A 23939-nucleotide genomic window follows, 5' to 3' on the forward strand; every position below is an offset into this window, starting at 1 on the left:
TGAGGTATACTTTCTAGAAATAACCACATGGTTTCTATTAACAATGAGATAGTACAAGATAACACACAATTGGCCTCAATACCACAATAACATGTTCTTGGGGGTATTGATCCCAAATCTCTGTAAAGAATGCTCACTTGATATACCACTTGAACATATTACATGGCATTAGATAATTCTGTAATAAGCTTTTTATTTCTCTAAAATTGAAATCTAATACGTGATTAACTATATAGATTCATATTACATGTTCTAGCCTGATTGCAAGTTGGATTCACTGCTACATGTTACATGACCCAAGTGTGAATCAATTGGGTGTAACTTGAGGGATTGTGAAGAAAAATATTTTCCCCACACTCGAGTGAAATCCCTTTTTGTGGCATGTTTGCTCCTAGTAATTCAATTGTTGATGAGTTATATATCTTGATTGTTGAAGTGCTCAAAAGGTTTCCCTTTGGACAATACTGGAAAGAAAAAAATAAGGGTGACACTAAGCATACTTCATTGATATTTTACCAAGATATCAAATGTAAAAGTAGCATTTGATGAGCCATGCAAATTCCAATTGTATGAGGTTAACGTTTTGTAATGAAACTTTGGTATAATGTAAGGTTTGTGGAAGCATTTATAGTTAGTAGCATCTTCACTATTTTATGGTTAGATTGATCCAGGTGGATATTGGTGGCCACCTGCCAAGTCCACCTGGACCCCCACCATTGTTCCTCTCAACAATTTCAGTTTCCTTAATTATAGCGCAGTTTACTATTTTTAGCAGTTTTTCGGGTCCTAAACTTCCGGAGCCGTTTTGAGGCCCTAAACGACATTTTTTGGGAAATCTTTAAGCAAAAAATCGTCTTTTCCGTTGTAGTCCTCATAGAGATCTTTCCAACGGGCTATCATGCGCGTAAAACGGAGATCGTATGCCAAAGTTACGACCCCGGGAAGTTGATGTACCAACTTACCCAAAAACGGGGCCCACAATTTGGCGTTTCATCTTCTAGGGTTAGGTTTTGGAATGTGAAGGGTTTTCCATTGTTTCTCAACAATAAATAGGCCCTCGAGCCTCATTGTAATACAGTTCGAAATAGTTCAGAGGCATGTAGCCGACACATCTCTTCTCAAAGATAAGCTACTATCGCCCTAGCTGGGTTATTTCTATTTGTAAGCATATTTCAGTATTCTCCATTAATGAAATGAAGTATTATTTCCGCTGCATCTCTGTTTTTATGGTTATCGCATCTCTGTATTTATGGTTATCTCTGTAATCTATTGCGTTCCTGCTTAAATCCGGATCATAGATTTAAATAATTTATGTTCTATAATGGTTGTGCTCGTAGCATGGAAGCACACAAAGAGTAAACAATTATGTGTAGATTTGTGGGTCACATGTAAGTGAGGATTATAAAAGGATGGTAGTCAAACATAATTCTAGAGTCAAATCTAATCTAATAACATTTACGTCCTTTTGATCGTTACCATAACCTAATCCACATCTACTCTCCTATAGTTACATTCCATTGGAGCATTTATACACAATAAAAGTTTTATTATCTTAAACCTTTTTTTCCATTCATTGATCACATTGTTCTTTTAGGAAGAAGGATTTGGGACTCAAGGAGTGGGATCCAAGTGATTGATACAAGTTATAATCTTAGCTAAATATGAGTTGAGGATGATGTATTGAGTCACCACAAGGATGTTTTATTTGTATTTGGCTTGTCTATTATCATAGGCCAAAGATGATTGAAATGATGTTAGTGATTTGGTCAAAGTGTGACTTGGTCCTTTCTCCTTGCCATATTGTAGACCGTAAAAGATCAAGCCTAATCCTACAACCATTACATTATGAAGGACTAAAAATTTAAACTATAGAATTCATAATTATTGATATTTAGTTAAGTAAAAAGGGAGCAAATAGCAAATTCCAACATAAGTCACTAACATAAATGACGCCAAATACATTCTTAGGACCCATCCATTAATCCATGAACAGCTAAATCAAAATTCATTAATATCCATACTTGAGAATCTTGATATCAAGAGAAGTGTGTGGAAGGGTGATTAACTTATTTATCATAGACAAGGTTTACCCTAGCCACCTTCACCAAGTTTCACCATGGCCTTTGTTTATAGTGTCCCACCATGTTATGTCACTAATATAGTAGTCACTAAGTTATCCCATTGATAGTTAAAATGTGTTGTTAGAACATTAGCCAAGCTAGAATCAACCCCTTAGAGTCATTTGATACAATTTGTTGGGGTTTACATTAAACACAAGTCAGATCCAAGGGCTTACACAATATGCAATCTTTATTTCTCAAGGAATAATGGAGAAGCTAGTTGCTCAAAGAGCCTTCAACTCCTTTGTTAGGTTTCTAAATCTAAGAAAAATAAGTCAAATTTTATTGAGAAGATTTATAAGACATCCCAAAGCCTTAAAATCACTTCAAATATAACAAATAAACAACACTTTAAATTAAACTTAGGCCCAACACCTAATCAACTAAAACATTGAACTCACACCAGTACTTTTACATAATAGATTTGATCAATTTTCCGTTATGCAAATCAAAACTATAATTAATTTGAGCCACAAATTGTAGTGAAAATTGAATCAAGAGCAAGGAAATCCATAAATAGCTAGTAAATCCACCATTTAACACAAAAAATATCAATCCATCTAGTCCTTAATAAACGATGAACCACTGCCTAATGTAAACCAAACCTAACTTTCAATCAAACTTGCTAAGCTTGAATAATTGGATGGAGCAGAGAGGAATTGCTTATTTGTGAGGCTAAGAAGGTATGTTGTATGAACCACCATCTTTGTGTTGCCCAAGAACCAAGCAAAGTCCCATACCCTCATTCCTAAAGTGTTTTTTTTAATCATTTTTCATGGAAAGGTTGAGTGGCCCCTCACCCATTTTCCCTTATTTAATTTTATTTCTTATTATTATTGTCCTGAAATGTGTTCTAGGTCAAATATTGACTTTAAGTTTGACTTTCCCTGAACTTATGGAGGTCAAGAATGAACCCTAATGAGATGGAGTTAGAATGTGGCATGGGATACATCACTGGAAAAGTCTCAATGTCCCCATCAAGAATATGTAATTTGTAATGTAAGCTTCTAGGCCCTCAATTTTGGATAGGAAATCTTGTCCTCTAAAACTTGATGTGCTCATGGGGCCCAACCACTACCCAAACTTGTGAAAGTTTCGATGTCACCATACAATATCCAATAAAGGAAAACAAGTTATCATGAAAAGCTCTTGACAAGTGCTTTGACAACACAAACATGAAACTTAGAGGTGAGGTTATCAAGTGTTATTATAACTCATTTGAACTGCCTTGCAAGTTGATTAGGTCATCCTTCTGCAAACAATTCAAAGCCTTGTGATAGCTCTAATTGGGTCATATAATGTCAAAATGAGACAAATGAGGCATTGTTGGAATGGTCTTTGAATCCAATACAACATGTACGCTCCATTTTTCTATTATAATCTTATCAATAACACTTTTTAAAACTTGAACCATTGTCACCAAACTAAACTCTAAAATTAGTCTTGAATTTGTGAAGGCTCATTCTCAACAACCAGGTGTCATAACCAAGCATATGATATATTGTTGGAAAGTTCTCACACTGTCTTGAATCACCTCTAGGCCTGAATTTCCTTTTGAGTTAGATATCATAACATTAATTGATAACAAAGTCAAAGCTATGGTGTTTTTCCCATTTAGGAGGCATGTAATTCTTGTCCTTCATAGGTTATCCATATGCATTTCAAATTAGGGACATGAGAGCTCAGTAACTAGTGAAAGGGACCAAAATTAAAAATTTCACAAATTGTGTCCTCATCTCTTGAAATCTGAATTAAGCATCCTTGACATAAATAATTATGGTATGGGATGGTTTCGAAGCTCAACATAGTCCAAGATGGATTCCCTTAGGGGAAGAAGATTAGGGCTCTTAGACAATCCAAAACAAGGTTGTCTTGAGCCTACTTGGATGGCAATGAGATATTATGGGACACAATGGTACTGATGATGGTCATAAAGATGTCTAGTATGTGATAGTAGACTAGGGAACAATGTGACTCTGAAATAGATTTAGCCTTACTAAACTTTTGATTAATAATTGATGCAATGACCAAATTGAAACCTAAACCTCGTAACTAACTTGACCTGAAACCCAATGAATCAAACTAATGAGTAATACGCTTCCAGTGTCTGATAAGTCACTATAAGCTTGATTGAACTATTGAAAGTAACCTCCTAATACTCTTTACTAGGAAAGAGCCATAGTAATTATGACTCCTATCACTGACTTTGATTGGAACCAAACCTTGACAGGTTGCCAAGAGCAGCCTTCCTACTAGCTTGAGAGGATATAAAATTGTGAAACAATATGTTGAGCCCAAAGAAGATTTTTTTATCAGCACTTGGCATTATATGTGTCCCTTTACCAAGTTTATTCCATAGGTGTAGGTTGGATGATTATAAGCTAAATTGTTATCCTCCTCACTTGAGTTCAAATCCCACTTTCTAACAAGTTTCTCTTGGTTATTCTATTATTAATGAGTTATATATTATTTATTCATGAGATGTTGACCTAGCTTTGCACATTGAAGAATCTAAGGTTTTCTCTAAATATGATCCTTAGGATAAGGGGAAGTGACCGAGATGTTTCCCATGGGGTATGTTACTTGGAAAATATAAGTGTGTAGAGTAGTTGGCTTAGAGCTAGTGGTTGCATCATATCCAATCCTCAATCCTTATTACGATATTTTTATGAAGATAATTCACGGGTAGGGGCTCCCACTATATCTACCCCTAAATTAGCCCTTTAGGTTATGAAGTAGTTATCTTGTCAAGCCCTCACCCACATCATAACAATAACCTAAAGGGTTAATTTAGGGGTAGATGTAAGACAAGAATTCATGAGATGTATCTAATCATAAATCACATGTATCAATTATTGATAACATATACCAAATCGTTATCATATGGCTAATGTAAATCACATATATCCAATATAACTAGCATCAACAATGTACATCAAATAATATAATAAATTGTCCAAAACATGAACATTTACCTAATCACATATGAATATATTACCCATGGTCAACTCCATTGAAATAAATTAGACCATATATGGGATGTACATTAGGAATCATTCGTCATGAATATCATGAAACTAAAGCTTGTCACTTACAACATCATGCCATTATAATATACTAGAATGAGTCATTCATGCACTTGGTGATTTGTATTTGTACAATTTATTGGAGCAAAGGAACAATGTCCTCCTCTAATGGTATGACAATATCTCTCATAAAGGGGTTTGATAAAGGTAAATCAACCTTATTTAAAGATACACTTTTTCAATAAAAAAAATCCCTTGAATAATATTAAGATTAACATTGGCTTGGTCCTAAATAAATTTCATCAACCTAAGGAGGCTCTTACTGTACGCTCCACTGTAGAAAAGGCAACTTCATCTCTGGCCTTGAAGTTGGACCCTAAACGGGCTAAGAAGGAAGAAGATAAAAGTATAGTATGACTTCCAAGGGTAATGTCCACATTGAAAAACCTCTAAAATTGGATTGTTATTTCTTAGGGTTCTTTTTTGGAAAAACTGGTGATGATCCACCCTTGTGCAAAGAGATTTTTATCCTTGATTTTTCATCAAGGTAAGACATGGCATGAATTGTTAGAATGAATGCTTGCTTTATGGAGATTTTTTTTAATGAAACTGCGAAAAGAGAATTTCAACTGACCAATGTAATCATTACCAAGGGTTTTAATTTAAGTAAGAATTCCAGTCTCCTTCTTGAATATTGGGTGAGAGATCCAATTTATCCATTGGTAACACATTGGTTAAGTTCATTATTGTAGGATTGTCAATAGGGGGAGGTACACCACCATTTCTGCCCAAATCTATAATTACACAACTTTTAAGGAAGGTCTCCGAAATAAAATAGAGTACGAGAATTGTAGTTGGATACAACTTTTGGATTGTGAACATATTGCTTTCCATTATAGTTTTTCTTTCAAGCACAAGCATGAGGTAATGCCTTATTTAAAGGTAAAGATCTCTAGGGTAAAATGTAGACACATAGTAAACACACTTTGGGAAAGGATTGGGCTAAGCACACTTTGTGGAAGGACTGAGCATTGAATCACCACTAGGTGCCCCCATTTGTGAATCGAAAGGAACACAAACCTATAATTTCTAAAAATGACCTCTCCTTGCCTACTTAGTAAAGTGGGGAAGACATTGTTAATTGGACAACTAAGGATTAAACCCACTGCCAAAACTTTCTTTGCTTGAGTGCCCCACCAAAAAAGTGATGCAAAGGCATGATAAAAAAAAAAATTCAAACAATAAAAGGGAACATTCTCTCTAATCATGCCAAATGGCACAAAACAATTAACTTTTCAAAACACTAATAATTTGCCATAAATCTATTGATTTTATAGAAATTTGAAAGAAAGTAGTAAACCCATTAATAAGTGTGATCATTTATTATAAAAAATAATAAAAAGTATCTCTTTGTAAAATTTGAAAAACAATAAAGTTTTATGTATAATGTGGAAAAAGGCTAAACATTCTAAAGTTTTTTTCTTTTTGTCATAGTGAGAGACTCTTTACAAAATTGTAATTTTGAATCAATAAAATTATTGTTTTTTATGTAAAAATGAATTCAACACCTTCAAATATCTCAATTACAACGAGATTGTGCAATATTAACATATAATATCTATAATTCTATTGATCAAAATGATTCCCCATAAATTTTTTGCTAAAAATATAAATAAATAAAAAAATCTTAAAAAAAACCAATTATTATTATAAATACAAACTTAAATATAAAATATTTTACCAACAATTTATACTTTAACTTCTAATATCAAAATTTTACCTATTGTGAAAATTAGAAATATTGGTAAATAAAAACTTAATATAAAAATCTAATAAAATTTTACCAATATTATTACTAATAAAAATCTAAATATATAATATTTTTCTCATAATTTAAACTTTAACTTTTAATATCAAACCTTAACATGTTGCTAAAGTTTACCAATTATAATTATTTATGATAAAAATAAAATTGAATATTTTAAACTTTAAATTTTAAACAAAAGGTCAAGTAAACTGGGCTAAAGGAGTCCACACAACTAAAAGGTGGATCTACTCTAATGTGGAATAACTCCTAACCTCGAAAAAGAAAAGACTATTAATACGTGGCCATAAAAAAGAAGTGGGTATAACCCATGCGTTAATAAAATATCATGTCCTTGGCTTTGATGATACCCTACATTTGACCTTTTACAAGTAGTGGTAGTGAACCATAAATTTTAATCAGAGAAGAGTCTGTTGGAAAGGACAAGGCATGATTCTCTATCAATGCCAGGTGGTAGTGTATCGTGTGAAACTTATATAGTACATGTAAAAGTTTGCAACCCTAACCCTAAAGTTTAATTATCATGTGAATCAAAATCTTTCTTCGTGGGAATATGCTACTTTGGAAATCCGATATACTTTATAACAATAAAGTAACATTGACTTATATTTATTTAATATATGAAAATTCAGCTGCATCAATATATACTTGTCTTTTTAAATTAAGAGAAGTGAGTATATTTTATAATTTAGTGTTAGATATTATAATGTTTGTTTTGGGTTTGGAGTATGTTTTAAAACTGTTTTTGTTTGGCTAAAAGTTTGTCTTTCTCGGACGTAAGGAAACAGGTTAACGGCCCAAGACCTAGAGGCATCTGGCAGGAGCGAAAGCCTGCTCCCTTACGGACTACCAGCGGGTTATTCCAGGTGGCGTGGTTTTCCTTGATAACAGTGATGCGTCAAACTGACATTCACAGATAGCAGCCAGAGATGGTTGTCCTCACTATTGGTTTGACAACTGAGTTTGATAGGTTTTTCCACCTTTTGAAAAAATAAATAAATAAATAAATAAAATTACAATGTTTGTTTTATATTGTTATAATAATTATTTTAAATTATGTGTTAAGGTTTTGGAGAGTTTTTTTTGGTATTTTTTTTAATTAATTCGTCTAATGTTTAGCACGATTTTTTTGGAATCACGAGTTTGAGTTGTAACTCTCCACAATCTAAATATCCAAAGAGTTTTTCAGGGTGTTGAATCCATATATAGTCAAAAACTCATTTTAAATAACAAAAATTAAGATTTAACAAAAAAAAAAATTGTATAGCATGTTTAGACAACAACTTATATCAATCTTTTACAAAATATTATGATAAAAATATAATTGTAATTTTTATTTTGGAATATATATATCAATTTTTTTTTTTTTGAAAAAGTCGGTTGCTATGTATTATATTCTGAAAAAAAACGAGGGTCTAAATTCCTCTTTGTACATAGAGTTCGCAGATTAAGAGGAGGCAAGGGGTTTACAAAATGAGGCTGCCCCCTTGATCCTTAGACTACTTTTTTCCCTACTACTGCTAGAGATGGCACTAGTATAGATTCTAATAAAGGAGGATAACAAAAAGATACATTTGATTTTCATTCAGTCAATCATTATGTGTTGAATGTGTCTTGCTGTTGATTCTTCTGGATTCTCATCTTTGGCTCCATGATTTGCGCTGGAGGAGCTGGTGACGATGGTGTTCTTTTCCAGCCAGGATTTCAGAATGGCGAGCGATTCCTCGACATGGCCACAGCGATTTGAGAGCTGCTCAAATTGCTCTCGGAGAGAGGACACCCTGTGCATGAAAAGCTGGATTTCTGCTTTATACTTCTCCGTGTTGATGCGGTCCTGTTCATAAAGTCTCCTACTGTGCTCATCAAGACGCCTGTCATGCTCTTCTAACCTTGCAGCAAGCAGACCCTGTTTTTCCTCTATCAGTGACTGCTGAGTCCTTATTTCTTCCAGCTCAAATTGAAGGTCAGCACAGTGCAGACAATCCTCACTGCGCGCCATGGAAAGGAGGATGCAAAATGGGAAAAGAGTCCAGAAGGCGGGAGAGATTAGGGAGATTTTGGAGATGATATCTTGCAGACGGAAATTGAAGACGATGTCAGGGGAGATAGCAGATCCCGCTTTCTGAGCGACAAGGGAGGAGGATAGAAGGGGCGGGGCGAAGGCGCGCAAGCCAGAAGGAAGAACGACGAAGAAGAGGGAGGATGGAACAGAGGAAAACTTGCTGAAGGGGCAAGAGGGGAAGATGGAAGGCGGCTGGCAGAGGCGATGAGAAGAAAGCAAAGAGTGAAGAGAGGGTGGAACAGCTAGACTAGCCGCCCCGCAGAAACTACTCCTGAAAAACACCACGACAGAAATTAGAGGAAAGTTAAACAGAGCAGGAAGAGACAATACCAGAGACTGGTTTTTTCTTCGACTCTGAACGAGAGCGCCTTCATCAAGCCAGTGTAGCTGCTCTTTCGCATAGCAGTGAATGACAAATCTTGGCTTGCCTCTGCCCATATTTATGGAGTGAATCCACCGATAGCCTGGGTGCCTAGCAGGAGCCGGACCCTCGGTAGTGATGAGATATTTTCCGAGATCTCTTTGGCGATCTACTGATGCAGTGTTTTCGATCTTCCGGCCGGCACTGAGTTGATTGGCTTTCCTTGGGTAGTAGATTATTCTTTGAATCGATGCTTGGATAAGACTGCTTGTGCATTTCGTGCTCTCTGCAAAATGTCCTGATGCTGTTGAAGCCATGCCCTTCGCACGCTTGATGGACCTGCGAATCTGGGCAATGTCAGGATTTGCCTGTGTCATGGCAGAGGTTGGAAGGTATCTCTGTTGTTATGCCTCAGCGCACCTTCCTGTTTTCCAACTGCGTTATTCGCATGCTTATCAGCTTCCACGTTGAGCGTGCGAAGGATATGGTAGAGTCTGATGTTTTCAAAGTATTTGAGGAGGAGTTTAATGCGTCGAATATGTTGCTGAAGGCTGCTGTTCGGTGATCTCTGGTTATGATTCATGAGGCCAATAATTATAGAAGAGTCTCCAAATACTAATGTTTTTCTAATACCCAGGTTTTTTAATTGCAACAAGCCTTGATAGAGAGCTAAGGCCTCTGCGTTGTTGTTTGTTTTTTTTCCCAGGCTCCATTCATAGCTGCAGATTTCTTCTCCTGATTCATTTAGAATAACTCCTCCCGCGCCTGCTGGTCCTGGGTTGGACTTTGAGGCACCATCAAAGTATAAAATTGGACAATTGCTACTCTGGATGCACCTCTTATAGTCCTGGGTTGGAAGTCTGATTTCCCACTCCCTGGTCTGATCCTGATGCTGTCGATCAGTTCTCTGAGTATCCTGTTGATGTCCTGGATGGCCTAGAATATGTCTGATAATTGACCTCTCCTCAACTGAGTAATCTGCTGCTTTGATTTTCCCTGTGTGTTTTGCTGCAATTGTCTCCTGCGCCAAGATGTGGGCCTTGTTGCATGTCATCCGAACATTACTCTCTTTGCTTTGGAAGATTTTTTTATTTCTTGTGAGCCAAATTTTCCATAGAAGATTGTGAGGTATGATATCCCAAGTTCTTTTGACAATCTTGCTCCTTTTATCTTTCCATGGGCAGTTCCTTCTCCATTCTTGAATTGCCTCTGCAATGTTCTGATGAGGTTGCCATGTTATATTGCCCAAGTTGGACAAATTGATCCAGCATCTCTTCGCGAAGGGACAATCGAGGAATAGGTGGTGGATGGTTTCCTCTGCTGAGCAGCAATTGGGGCAAATTGAAGGTCCATGTATCCCTCTCTTTCTTAAATTTTCAGAAGTGAGGACTTTGCCTTTTAACAACAGCCATATGAAAAATTTAACCTTGGGAATGGCCTCAGATTTCCATATTGTTCTCCATTGATTCCAGATAGGAGTCTGATAGGTGCTGTTGCAGATAAATTGATAGCCGGACTTGATGGTGTAGCTTGAGCCCGTGGGATCCCATCGAAATCCATCTGCTGCTCCTTTTTTAATGGGTGCTCTGTTCTGGAGGTTTTTTTGAAGGGCTTGGAAGCTTGATTCTAGATTTGAGGGGATAACTGGAAATTCCCAACTAATCCAGGCTCCTGTATCAGCATCCCATTTTGATATTTGATCAAGCCTCTGAATGCCTTTGCTATTAAGATGGAGGATGAAGGGAATGGCTTCTTCGACTGTGTTTAGAGGTTGGAGACCCATTATCTTATCAGTGGCATAATTGATACTGTTCCCTCCCCCAGGGATCTTTGAGATGTTTTGATTGAGGATGGGAATTGCTTTCTTACAGAGGTGCCAAATTTTAGTAGAATCTCTACTGGGAATATCAATTTCAAGAAGTCTTTGCCTTTTGTCGGAGAGGTATTTGCTTTCAATGACCTGTTTCCACCAGGCTTTTGGTTCATTAATTAACCTCCAAGCCATTTTGATCCCAAAAGCGAGATTTAGAATTTTAGGGGCTCTAATTCCCAGTCCACCTCTATCTTGTGATTGGATTACGCTTTTCCAACTGACCAAATTGAATCTATTTTTTTCTTTTTTCCCTCCTTGCCATAAGAAGTTGCGGAGGGCAGTTTCCAGCTTATAGTAAAAAATGGCAGGAGCTTGGTAAAGAGTGAATCGATATAGAGGTAAGGAGGAGATACCTGATTTGAGCAAAATTAATCTACCTGCTGGGTTAAGCCATTGAGTTCCCCATTGCTGGACCTTCCTTTTGACTTTGTCTATTATTTCATTCCAGGTAGTGGCTTTTAGAGAGCCCATGGTGACCGGCATCCCAAGGTAGGTGAAGTGGTCCCAGTTTGCTTTGTAGGCAACTCCAAAAATGTTAGCTATGCTGTGAGCTGTTTGATTGGAGATATTCCATCCATAGATGCAGCTTTTTTGAAAGTTGACCTCTCCCCCTGAGTACTCCATGAATTGATCGAGAAGGATCTTGAAGCGCCTTGCAATAGTAGTGGAAGCCCCTCCAATGAGCAGAGTGTCGTCAGCAAATTGTGAGTGATTGATATTCTTCACTCCGTTTCCAAACTTGATACCAGAGATGAGGCCAACTCTTCTGTTGTGATCTAAAGTGCTGCTAAATGATTCAGCCATAATGATGAAAAGATAAGGGGAAAGAGGGCAACCTTGCCTTAACCCTCTTGAGGATTGAAATGCTTCGCAAGGGCGCCCATTTATGAGAGGCGAAATCCAGGGACCTGAGATGCAAGCAGCAATGGTGCTGATGAAGGCAGAATTGAATCCCATTTTCCTCAAGACAGCAAACAAGAAGGAGTGTCTTACTCGATCAAAAGCATTGGCTAAGTCAAGCTTAAGAACAAAACCTTTCTCCTGCCTTGATGTGCTGGAATGAATAGCTTCTTGGACCAAGGTGATGGTGTCATGAATTTGCCTGTTTGACATGAAGCCTCCTTGATTTTCGGATATAAGGGAAGGGAGAAGGGGTTGGAGTCTAGCAGCTATAATTTTTGTAAAGATCTTATAAGAGGTGTTACACAATGAAATAGGTCGAAACCTGGAGAAGGAAGTGGGGTGATTTTCTTTAGGAATGAGGGCGAGGAACGTTGAGTTTGTGAAGCCCCCCATTTTCCTTTTTCTTTGGATTCCCTTCATCATTTTTGCAAGGTCTTTTTTTATCAAATGCCAATGATCCCTGTAAAAATTTATTGGGAACCCGTCTGGACCTGGTGACTTGTCTGGTTGTAAAGTCCAGATAGCTTTTCTGATTTCCTCCTCTGTTATTTCACGATTTAGACTGTCATTCTCCTCTGGAGAGATTCTTTCCGGTAGATGCTGTAGAAGCGCCGAATAGTCGGCATCTCCTTCATTTTCCGTGAGGAGGTTTTTATAATGAAGGAAGGCAGCTCTTTTGAGGGATTCTTGGTCGTTATGCTGACTGCCTTGGCTATCAATTATAGTGTTTACATTGTTCCTTGTTTTTCTGGCAGTGGCTTGCTTATGGAAGTAAGCCGTATTTTTATCACCTTCTTTCAGCCATAATTGTCTCGATTTGATTCTCCACTTGATTTCTTCCGCTCTCTTGATTTGTATTAGCTGCCCTTGAGCTTCCCATTCTTTACTTTTCAGCTGGTGGGTGAATCCATGGTCCTCTATTTGTTTATGGATTTCTTCCAAGTCCTGCTGTATTTTTTTTCTTATTTTTTCTGGCTCTTGATAGCTGACTTTTGCCCAGTCCTTGAGAGCTCTCCTTGTGTTTCTAAGTTTTGTTTCCCAAATATGGCTTGGAGAGCCTTCAACATGGTGCTTCCAGGTTGCTTCTATGATAGCTTTGGCCTCAACGTTGTCTCTCCACAAAGGATTGTACCTGAACGGGATTGGTCCCAATTGAGAATGGGAGTCCAGCGTTAAGAGAATGGGAAAGTGGTCTGAAGCTGTGACACTGAGAATTTTGGTGTGGCCTGCAGCAAAGGAAGAAAGGAGGGAGACATTAACCAAAATTCTGTCCAGTCTTTCCATAATATTGCCTGGCCCCAACCTTCTATTATTCCAGGTATATTTTCTATTTTTTGGGATGATATCCATCAGTTCATGTTCGGACATTATCACTTCCATCTGTCTTCTGAAGGGATCGGAGGTGAAGTTGCCCCCTCTTTTCTCGTTCGCATGGAGGATTAAATTGAAGTCTCCAGCTAGAATAACATTTGAGTTCTGCTCGTTGTCTATGTCTTCCTTCAGTTCCTTCCAGCACTGTTCCTTTTCCCGGTAATGATTGGGGATATAGACATTATAAATGATGAAGTCACAGCTCTCTTCCTTGTTACTAAGGTTGGTCCTTACCCAATTTTGATTGAGGACAGAAGATTTGCAGTCCCAGTACTTCTTGTTCCACATGGTTGTGATTCCTCCAGAGGCTCCTCTGGAGTTGCTACTGGCCCCTGAAAAGTTTTTTTGGGCATCTATAATTATTTGCATTTCGCTCTGACTTTGCTTGGTTTCCTGTATCAGAACAATTTCAGGTCTTTCTGTTTGAAGAAGATCTCGTAGGGCAGCTGATTTAGAGGGGTGCCCCATACCCCTACTGTTCCAAGATAAAAGCTTCATCATGAGGCGTTCGAGCGAGGAGGTGCTCGCCTCTCATGGTCTTTACCTGCTGTTTCTTTTTCTTGAGATCCTGTAATGAAGGAGTCCATAGGGGTTTGGATCCCTAGGGCTATGTCCTTTTGCGTGCTTTCTTCCCGATGCTGCTTGGCTGACTTTCTTCCTGGTCCCGGCTTCTTGTGGATATCGCTGGAGGCGCCAATGTCTTTTGAAGAGCTTCTGGTGGTTCTGAGGCGGGGAGGATCAATGAGGGGCTGAGAGGGAATCGAAGAATTCAAGGGAGGATCGGTCAGATCCGGAGAGGGCTGATCAGTCTGAGGATCATCAGAGGATAAAATAAGGAAAGGGTTGGAGGATGAGGGGAAAAAGGATTCATGGGAAGGTCCAGGAGGATTGAAAGGAGGAGAGGTGGGGCAGGGGGCGGAAGAGCCCGGTTGTTCAGAAGGTGGATCTTGTTTTGACTGAGGTGCTGCTTTCTTTTTTTTCACAGTTTCCCATTGTCCTCCTTGATCCTCAGATTCAAGATTAGTTATTTTAGTGCATCTATTAGCAAAGTGGCCGTATTCGTGACATACCTTACATTTAAAGGGTATTTGCTCGTAGTCCAGCTGCTGTATGTAGCTCCAGTCATCCACCTTCAGCTTGATGGCTTCTGGCAGGCCTTTCCCGAGGTCCACTTCTACGCAAATCCTTGCACAGGCTTGCATGTTATCTTTAGGCTCGCTTCTGTCAATGTATTTACCTACTGCATTCCCTATTGCTTTGACCGAATCATCTCCCCAACAATGCAGGGGGAGATGGGGAAGACGGACCCAAACCGGAACCGCATTAGGAATATCTAGTTCAGGGTCGAAGTCAGGAGTCCACTTGTTCAGATATAACCCTCGGGAGTCCATAAAATAGGGCCCGTTCCTGAATATCAGATCCTTGTCTGCCTTGGTTTCAAAATGAAAGGTATAATAGCCTTTACCACAGAATCGAATCGAAATCTTTCCTTGTGTTTTATCAGACCAATTCCTTTCCACCCATCTCTGGACTGTCTTTGGTGAAGGCCATAAGCCTGTAAACTGCCCTATGAGCCCTTTTTCTGCTAAAGATAGAGCTGCCATTCGAGGGAGAGATGGAGGTAGCTGAACTTCTTGGAGAATATCCAGTTTCTTGACAAATTTTGAAGTTGCTGGTTTCGGTCAGGCGGGGGGCAGAGACTTTACCAGATCAGAGAAAGCTTTCTCTGCATCCCCAGAAGATGGATCTGAATGGGCCATGGCGGTGGCCAGGCCCCAAAAGGCAGGCCTCGCGGCCCAGGCCGAGGCGACGAAGCTGCAGCTGCTCACAAGTCTTCAGCGCTCCCGCGATCCAGCTCCGCGCGCTCCCCCTAGATCTATTTGAAGTCCTCTTTTCGGAATATATATATCAATTTTATATAAAATATTACAAGTAATTTTTAAATTAAATTAAATAAATTTTATTATAAATCGTAAAAATAAATAAATAAATAATATTAATTATTGAAAAATAAAAATAGATAATTTGTTTAATATTTTTATATTTTAAAAATATTAAACAAAGGTGATCTTCAACCCTCTTAGTATTATATGTTGAATATCAATGTTGAATTGTACAATATTATTTTTTTAATACTTTTTATACGTGTAGTCTAAGTAATAGATGAAGTAGTTCTTTTCCGAATACTTTTTTTAGTCAATTTTGACCGAAAATCATTAGGATTTTTTGAGAATCATAAGTTTAAGTTGTTTAATTTGCAATATTTAAAAGTATATTTTAGATAACAAGAAATCATAATCTTGCTCAAAATTATAGTAATTCCAATCAAACAACCATTTCGCCAATAAATTAAGCTACACATTTTTACATAAAACACACTATCTTTTTTTAAGATATTTTAAATATTTTATATTTTATATTTTAATAGTTAATATTAAGCTTTTATATAGCTTGGAGTCTATCTCTGATCGATTTTCCTCTGATCTTTATGGAGGAGGTGGATGCATTTAGAGCCCTTCTACAAGCGCAGAAATCGCAGGGGCCTTCTTCTTCCCCCCAAAAATTTGTGAAGAAATTAGCTGAGATTTCAGATGTGGAACTCTCTCTGTCAGATCCATGCAAGAGAGCCTTAGCCCTCTCAGAAAAAGCATTGGTTGGAAAGTTTATGGGCTTATGGCCGAATCCAAAAGTTGTTGAATCCTGGATCACAGAACAATGGACCCCCAAGCTTCAAGGTCAGGTAACTTTCTTTGCAGTAGGCAGGGGTTTCTATGTTTTTCTATTTGTGAATAAATTGGAAAGAGATCTGATTTTCAAATCAGGGTCATATTTTATGGGGACCAGAGGCCTCTTTATCTCCCCATGGACTTTGGATTTCAATCCAAATTCTGAAATTACTTCTGTGCCAGTGTGGATTCGGCTGCCTCACCTCCCTCTCCATCTCTGGGGACCTGATGCACTAAAAGAGATTGGAAATAAGTTGGGCCGCTATTTGGACAAAGCAAAACCAAAAGGAGGCCAATTTTCTTGTGCTCACATTTGTGTTGAAGTAAATCTCTCTGAAGGTTTACCAGAGGCCCTAAAAATAAATTTAGGGGAATGGAGCCATATTCAGGAATTGGACTATGAGAAGATTCCTTTCAAATGCATCATCTATTATTCTCATGGGAACTTTGCTAAAAATTGCCCTCAACAAAAAAAGGATAAGCAAACCCAAGCACCTGCCTCTAAAGAAGGGCAGACCCATACCCCCATATCTAATGAGGGCAATTTTCAACCAGTTCAAAAGCGAAGGAAGAATCAACAGAACAAGGTTGCAACTCCAAAGAAATCTACAGTAGAAGTTCCTGAACCTTCCCTTAGCAAAAATTCTTTTGAGGTTTTTCAAGATCCAAAACAAAATGAAATTACTTCTCTGGATGAAACCCCAAAGGAGGATCAAGGAAACTTAGCAGTGTCAAGGGAGAATGAACAGAAAGCTCCTTCGACAATCATCTCTTTAGATACAAAATCACACTTTGTGACAAAAGTATTAACAATGTTAGATTCTGAGCTTGCAAAGATGAGTAGATCCACTCCAACATTTTACAAACAAGCAATGACAATTAAAGCAACTCATGCTAAGTCAAGTACAAGAGGCAATGTTGGAAAATCACTCTCCTCAAATGCAGTAGAACCGCCTCTCACAAGAGGCCAGAAATCCCATAAGGAAAAACAAGAATGTGAAGCAGATGTCAATTTAGCTTTAGGATCCCAACTTCATGTAGACTCCTTGCAAAAGTCTCCCAAATAAGTTAATGTATTATTTTTGCATATTATTGTGCTTGTGATTTGTAAGAATTTACTCTTGTAATCACGAGGAAAGTCTTAGTTGTAGAAACCATGGAAGATATTAGGATTTGTCTCCTAGAATCTTAGTCAATTTCTCAATAGAAGATCCTCTGAAGATGGTGCAAATGTAAGGAATTTCCAAATTTTTCGCTACATTGGGGCAAAGATTTAATAAAATCCTCTACTCATTCTTGTTAATATATATATATATATATATACTTGTTATCTAGCATAAATCTATTTTATTTTTCAATTTATTAAATATTGAGAAGGTTTATATATATATATATATATATAAACCTTCTCAATATTTAATAAATTGAAAAAATAAATCTATATATATATAAACCTTCTCAATATTTAATAAATTGAAAAATAAAATAGATTTATGCTAGATAACAAGTATGGATGAAAAGGTGTAGGATTAATTTTTTCAATGTATTAGATTGGATTTGTAATTGCGCCAAGAGACACTCTCCAGCCTAGTATGGTAGAGATGTTGTAATGTAATGTAAAAATAAATTATTATTTTATTAATTTTTATAAATTATTATTGGTGGTTTTTGAGCTTAAGGTTTATGAGAACTCATGATATTTATGTGGAATATAGCCTATTTAAATGAGAAAATTAAACTAGCCTAGATCCATCTTAACTTCAAATCTACTAATCACCGAGAGGGATCAAATCTATTAAGATGCAAACCTCTTTTAAAGTGAAAATATATTTGATCTCTCTCACTGCTGCTTGGTATATCCAAAATTAAAATGGATCTAGGCTGGTAATATTAATTGCGACGAGAGGCACTCTCCAGCCTAGTATGGTAGAGATGTTATAATGTAATGTTTAACATTTTGACTAAGTCAAATTACATAAAAATAAAAATAAAATAAAAGCTTATAAAAATATTAATGTAATGCAAACATTTTAACTTAGTCAAAATAAAATAAAAATAGCCCTATAAAAAAATAATAAAAATAAAAATGGCCCGTGGTATTGACCCATGGTATTCATGTGGAATGTAGTCTATTTAAAGGGGGGAATTAAACCAGCATAGATCCATCTTAACTCAGGATCTATCAAGCGTCAAAAGGGATTAAATCCTTTGATATGCAAACCTCTTTTAGAGTGAAAAGATATTTTATCCCTCTTGACTCTTGATAAATCCAGAGTTTAGATGGATCTAGGTTGGTATTTAATAATAATTGGGTCAAGAGGCGCTCTCTAGCCCAGTATGGTAGAAATGTTGTAATGTAATGTAATGTAAATATTTAACTTGGTCAAAATAAAATAAAATAGAAATGAAAATAACCCTATGTTAAAATAAAAATTCTCTATTATTATTATTTTTTTATTTTTATTTTTATTTTCGTCGAGAGAAGCTCTCCAGCCCAATATGGTAGAGATGTTGTAACATAATGTAATGCGAACATTTTAACTCAGTCAAAAAAAATAAAAATGACCCATGGTATTCATGTGGAATATAACTTATTTAAAGCAGGGAATTAAACCAGCATAAATCCATCTTAACTCCGGATCTACCAAGTGTTGAGAGGGATCAAATCTCTTGACATGCAAACCACTTCCAGAGTGAAGAGATTTGATCTCTCTCGACGCTTGGCAGATCCGGAGTTAAGATGGATCTAGGCTAATTATTATTTTTTATTAGGTAGTTAAGGTAAATTTGTTGCACTAAGAGGCAATCTCCATCTCAGTATGGTAGAGATGTTGTAATGTAATGTAATGTCCTGTAAACATTTAAATCATTCAAAATAAAAAATAAAATAAAAATAACACTATGTTAAAATAAAAATAAAAACTCTACGTTATTATTTTTAATTTTATTAATTTTTGTTAGGTAGTTAAGGTAAACTTCACTTGGTTGAGTTACTGATGGTTTTTGAACTCCAGGTTTATGAGAACCCATGGTACTCATGTGGAATATAGCCTATTTAAAAAGGGGAATTAAACCAGCCGAAATCCATCCTAACTTTGAATCTATCAAGCGCCAAGAGGAATCAGATCTCTTGAGATACAAAGAGATTTGATCCCTCTCGGCGCTTGGTAGATTTGAAGTTAAGATGGATCTAGGTTGGTTCATCATATGTGTCTCTAGTGTGATATATAACAAATTGTTAATGATATATAAGAATGAATGTATTTTATAATTTACATGAATTTGTGTTTTAACTAGATATTTTGTATAACATTTTATAGTTTTAAATTAATAAATTAAATTTATATTTTTTAATTATCTTGAAATTTATTTATCTATTTTGTAATTTTATTTTAAAGGGGAAAAACCCATAATTTATTTCAACCTTAAGGAGCAAAACTACATTTTGTAGATGTTAATCTCATTCAGTAAGAGCACCCTTGTTAGGCCCCTATACTACTAAAAAAAAGAACCTGTGAAGTTAAGTGTGATAGTAGTCAATTAACTTCTTTTTTTTTGGACCTTTTGTCATCCCCCTGAGTTGGGATCGATTGAAACCTTTGCCAAATTGCTTATGGTTATCTTCGATGGGATGTCTTTATCTGAATCTGAACTTTCTAATACATGAACTCTCGTTGTGCCCACCATCCCATCCTCTTTGTGTGCCACTTTTTCTATTGTTCTAGTTCATGGATCACTTATGATTTTGTACCATTCTAATTGTGGGTTGCATTGTCATTTTGGACTTCAGCACCCCCTTCTTCTTGGTTTGGAGAATTCTTTGTGATTTAGTCTTCTTCTTCCTTCGTGAGGTAGGGATAAAAAGGTTGTCATCATTTTTTTGTGGGCCTACCCCTTTTTCTTTATTGGGTTCTTTTTTGCTTGAGGGCATGTATTCTGCAAGTGCCATGTTTGGTAACACGATCGACATCTGAATGTCGTATTTCAATACTCCAAAAAGTTGGGTCCACTAAAAGTTTTTATGTCTCAGTTGAATGTAATCAGGTAGACCTTTACTTAGGTCAATTTCTACACAAATTTTGGTGAAAGTAAATAACCCTTTCTCCGTTTTGTCGAGGTCCATTTTTTTGAATTGACCCTAGGGTGTTCCCAATGTCCTCAAGAACCTTGTACTGTCAGAAGGGAAGGGGAATATTTGGTAACCTCACCCATGCTAGCGTTGTTGAGACCACCATTGTTGATTTGGTAGCCTCACCCATACTGACATTGTTGAGACCACCATTGTTATGACATCAAAATTTGGGAGCAAAGGGGTAATGGAGAGCCCTGCATTAACCCAAAACCAGGTCCTTTCTTTCAATGCTCTCTCCACATCTACCTAGGTATCGAACTGAACAATAAAGAAACCTTTTGAGTCAAGGTATATGTAGCAATTTTTGGTCTAGGTTGTAAAATTCCACAAATGAAAAGCATCAGATCTGGGCCAAACCGTTGACTCAAAAAACTTATTTACCTCTAATTTGTTTACCTCCATGGTTAGGGGTTTATTGTTGTTGTTCAACAATGTAAGGTCCATGTCATGTCCTCATTTTTATTTTCCTCTATAGTATAGCCAGGAATGGTTTCCAAGGTATGTGATAACCAGGTCGAAGGAGTAGGATTACATCATCAGGGGTCCCAAAGGGGTTTTGAAAAGTTTTTATGGGATCCGACAACATTCACTTGGCACTTTCTATCATCCACGCAACTTTCCTTTTGTTTCGTTGCATTCCAACAACTTTCATAAAACAAGGTTATTTTTTGGCTTGACTTAATTAATTACACTTGAGGTGACATTCTAGGAGGATTATTTGATGGAACACCTTAATGTAGTAGCTCATTGGAACCAAAACAAGAAGGGACTTCCAGTGACCATGTAAAGCATGGCGAGTGATTTATCATTTTCCCATATTAAAAGTGACTTTAATTAATCATTTAATTAAATAAAATAAGGAGAAAAAAATTAATTGAAGGAAAAAGGCCAAAAGTGACTTGGTGAAATAAAATAAAATTAAAAGTCACTTAGATGGAGTAAAAAAGGGAGCTTCTAGAATAATATTAAAATAATTAAAAAACAATATGCTTCTAAAGGCTTGGGGATCTATCTATGGAGTTTTTAAAAGGATGAGGAGGAGATCATTTGGGCATATTGGGCAATTGAGAATTTTATTATGGAGAGGTTTGGAGAACCGGGAGTTCCCAGCTTCAGTTGTAGCCCCAGGATGGAAACCCTCAGGTGATTATGCGAGAGTGGGCGAGAAGCCAACTCTCCCCTTGGTGAATTCATTTAGAATTCACAGGTGCTTTTAGCATATTAGTTATTTTGGAGGCTCGCTGCAGCAATATTGTTGATGTTTTGAGGGCATCACCTATGTCATCTCTAGTATTTTGTATTAGCATGCTATTTCACATTCCATATTAATAAAATAAGGCTAAAATTCATATGTATGTTTATATTGCTTATTTTCCAATCGTAAATTAAATTTTCAGTTTTTGCCGTAAATTTTATGGGCCAATCTATGTTAATTGTTTATTAATTTAACGACATATTTCGTTGAAGCAATTTTAAGTGAAATTTGTATTTGGGATATTACAGTGGTCCCAAAGGGGTTTTGAGGAGTTTTTATGGGATCTAATGACATTCGCTTCACATTTTCCATCATTCACACAACTTGCCTTTTGTTTTGTTGCATTCTGACAACTTTCGTAAAATGGGGTTATTATTAGGCCTCACTTAATTAATTACGCTTGAGGTGGCATTCTGGGAGGATTATTTGATGGAACACCTTACGTAATAGCTCGTTTGAACCGAGATGGGATGATGAGAATAGAATTTCAATGACCAAATAAAGCATGATGAACAATTCCCCGGATGCGGGTGATTCGAGCTGCAATTAGTGTGATGGGACTGGGGTGGGCGAAGCAGCGAAGCCACCTGCCAGCCAGGATCATCGGACAAGAGGCCATGTGGGAGGAGAAGCGCCTGCAGGTGGATGTCATAAATGGCAAAGGAATGTTTGAGACAGGCATTAATATGCCGTCCCGATTCGCATGCGAAGTTGGATATCAGTCTTCGGCTCCCATGAATGCCATTGTTATGGCGGGAGAGTATCGAGGAGGTGGGAATTGTTTATTAGCCGGCCTCAGCCATGGCTATATGTTGTTGTGCTTCATGCTGTTTTGGATGGTTACGGGTTCTGCAGGCGCTTGGGTTTCGTGGGGGTCAAGCTCTGGTTCTTTTAAGCGGCCCGCACCTCAGGTGGTAGGCTCACAAACGCAAACCAGTGCGCTATCTGAGCGTGGTATTCCCTCTGTTGTTCGTGGCATTCCCTCTGCTGTTAGTGGTATTCCCTCTGCTGTTCGTGGCACTCCCTCTGCTGTTAGTGGTATTCCCTTTGTAGCTCGTGGCATTCCCTCTGTAGCTCGTGGCATTCCCTCTGCTGTTCGTGGCATTCCCTCCGCTGTTCGTGGTATTCCCTCTGCAATGCCGAGGCCCCGCCAGAGAATGCTCAGCCGCAGAGGCTCAGGACGGGGCAACCCTTCTCGCCCATCCTCGGGGTCTGACGCCATTAATCAAGATCCTCGTCCTCGCTGTGGAAATGAGGGCATTCTGAGGCCCAGTCAATTCCTCAACCCAAGCTCCCCAGGTTCTTTGAATTTGCCCTCCTTTGGTTCTGCTATTTTCACGTTCAATTGCTCCCTCAATCGCCCTTGGATCACGCTCATGTCTCTGTCCTCTTTCTAGAGGAAGCCCAAGATGAGGGTGATACCAGTGCCCCAATGCCACTCACGGAGGCTGAACAGGATGTGGGTGATCCCAATACTCCAAAGCCAACTGTTGGTATGCAACTCGGGATGGTTCCGCCGGCCAGCGCTGTCAATGTTAATCCTATGGCTCCTGCTCCTCCAGAATTGAATGATAATGCAGTGGCCCAAGCCCAGGACTTGAATGCAGGGGGTTGGTGCAGGATCGTGGAGGAGTCACTTGATGAGTAATCCAGCGATGTAGCTGCTCAAACGGTTTTTGCGGCCCAGTTTTAAAGGTTTTTTGGCGCAATGTGTCAAATTCTGTCTCTGTTACTGTGTCGAGATCAATTTCCAGTTTCAGTTGTGTTTGTATGTTGTTGCTGTTGTGTATGTTGTTTGTGCTATTTTGGATCCCCTGCGTGGGAAATTTCATCCAATTTCTCAGTTTTGGACAATGCCTGGCTCAAATGGCCTTACTCTCAGGCTAGTTGGTTCACCATGCTCAGCTTGCTGTAATTGTTCTCTTTTACTGTGAATAATAGATTAGACTTACTTAGCAAAAAAAAAAAAGCATGATGAACAATTTACAATTTTCCTAGATTAAAAGTGACTTTAATTAGACACTTAATTTTTTTTTGTAAGCTTGGTAGGACTCTCCGATTTTCATGTCTACATGTCCACTATTCACCCCACTAAGGGGGAAGGGTAGCCTAAAATTTGAACCCAAGACTTCTGGTTCGGTGAGACTTCATTTCCACGGCCACTGCCACTTGAGCTACCCTAAGCAGACAATTAGCCACTTAATTAAATAAAAGGAGGGGGGAATAATTAATTGAAGGAAAAACCCAAAGCGACTTAGTGAAATAAAATAAAATTAAAAGTCACT

General features: G+C 37.6%; 1 protein-coding gene across 1 annotated transcript; it reads right to left on the reverse strand.

Annotated features, from left to right (window-relative positions):
* Nucleotides 1–9767: 9767 nt before the first annotated feature.
* On the reverse strand, nucleotides 9768–15145 carry LOC149179201 (uncharacterized). The gene is made up of 4 exons (XM_089422380.1): nucleotides 14672–15145; nucleotides 14086–14548; nucleotides 12652–13873; nucleotides 9768–12369 (listed from the first exon to the last, which is right to left on the reverse strand). The coding sequence occupies exons 1-4, from the start codon at nucleotides 15143–15145 to the stop codon at nucleotides 9768–9770; spliced, it is 4761 nt and encodes a 1586-aa protein (XP_089278506.1).
* Between the last annotated feature and the right edge of the window lie 8794 nt (nucleotides 15146–23939).

The sequence above is a fragment of the Pinus tabuliformis genome, chromosome 4_1, assembly GCF_031772625.1.
Source record: "Pinus tabuliformis cultivar Carrire ecotype Pingquan chromosome 4_1, CPIR1, whole genome shotgun sequence".
In the NCBI taxonomy this organism is placed as follows: Eukaryota; Viridiplantae; Streptophyta; class Pinopsida; order Pinales; family Pinaceae; genus Pinus; species Pinus tabuliformis.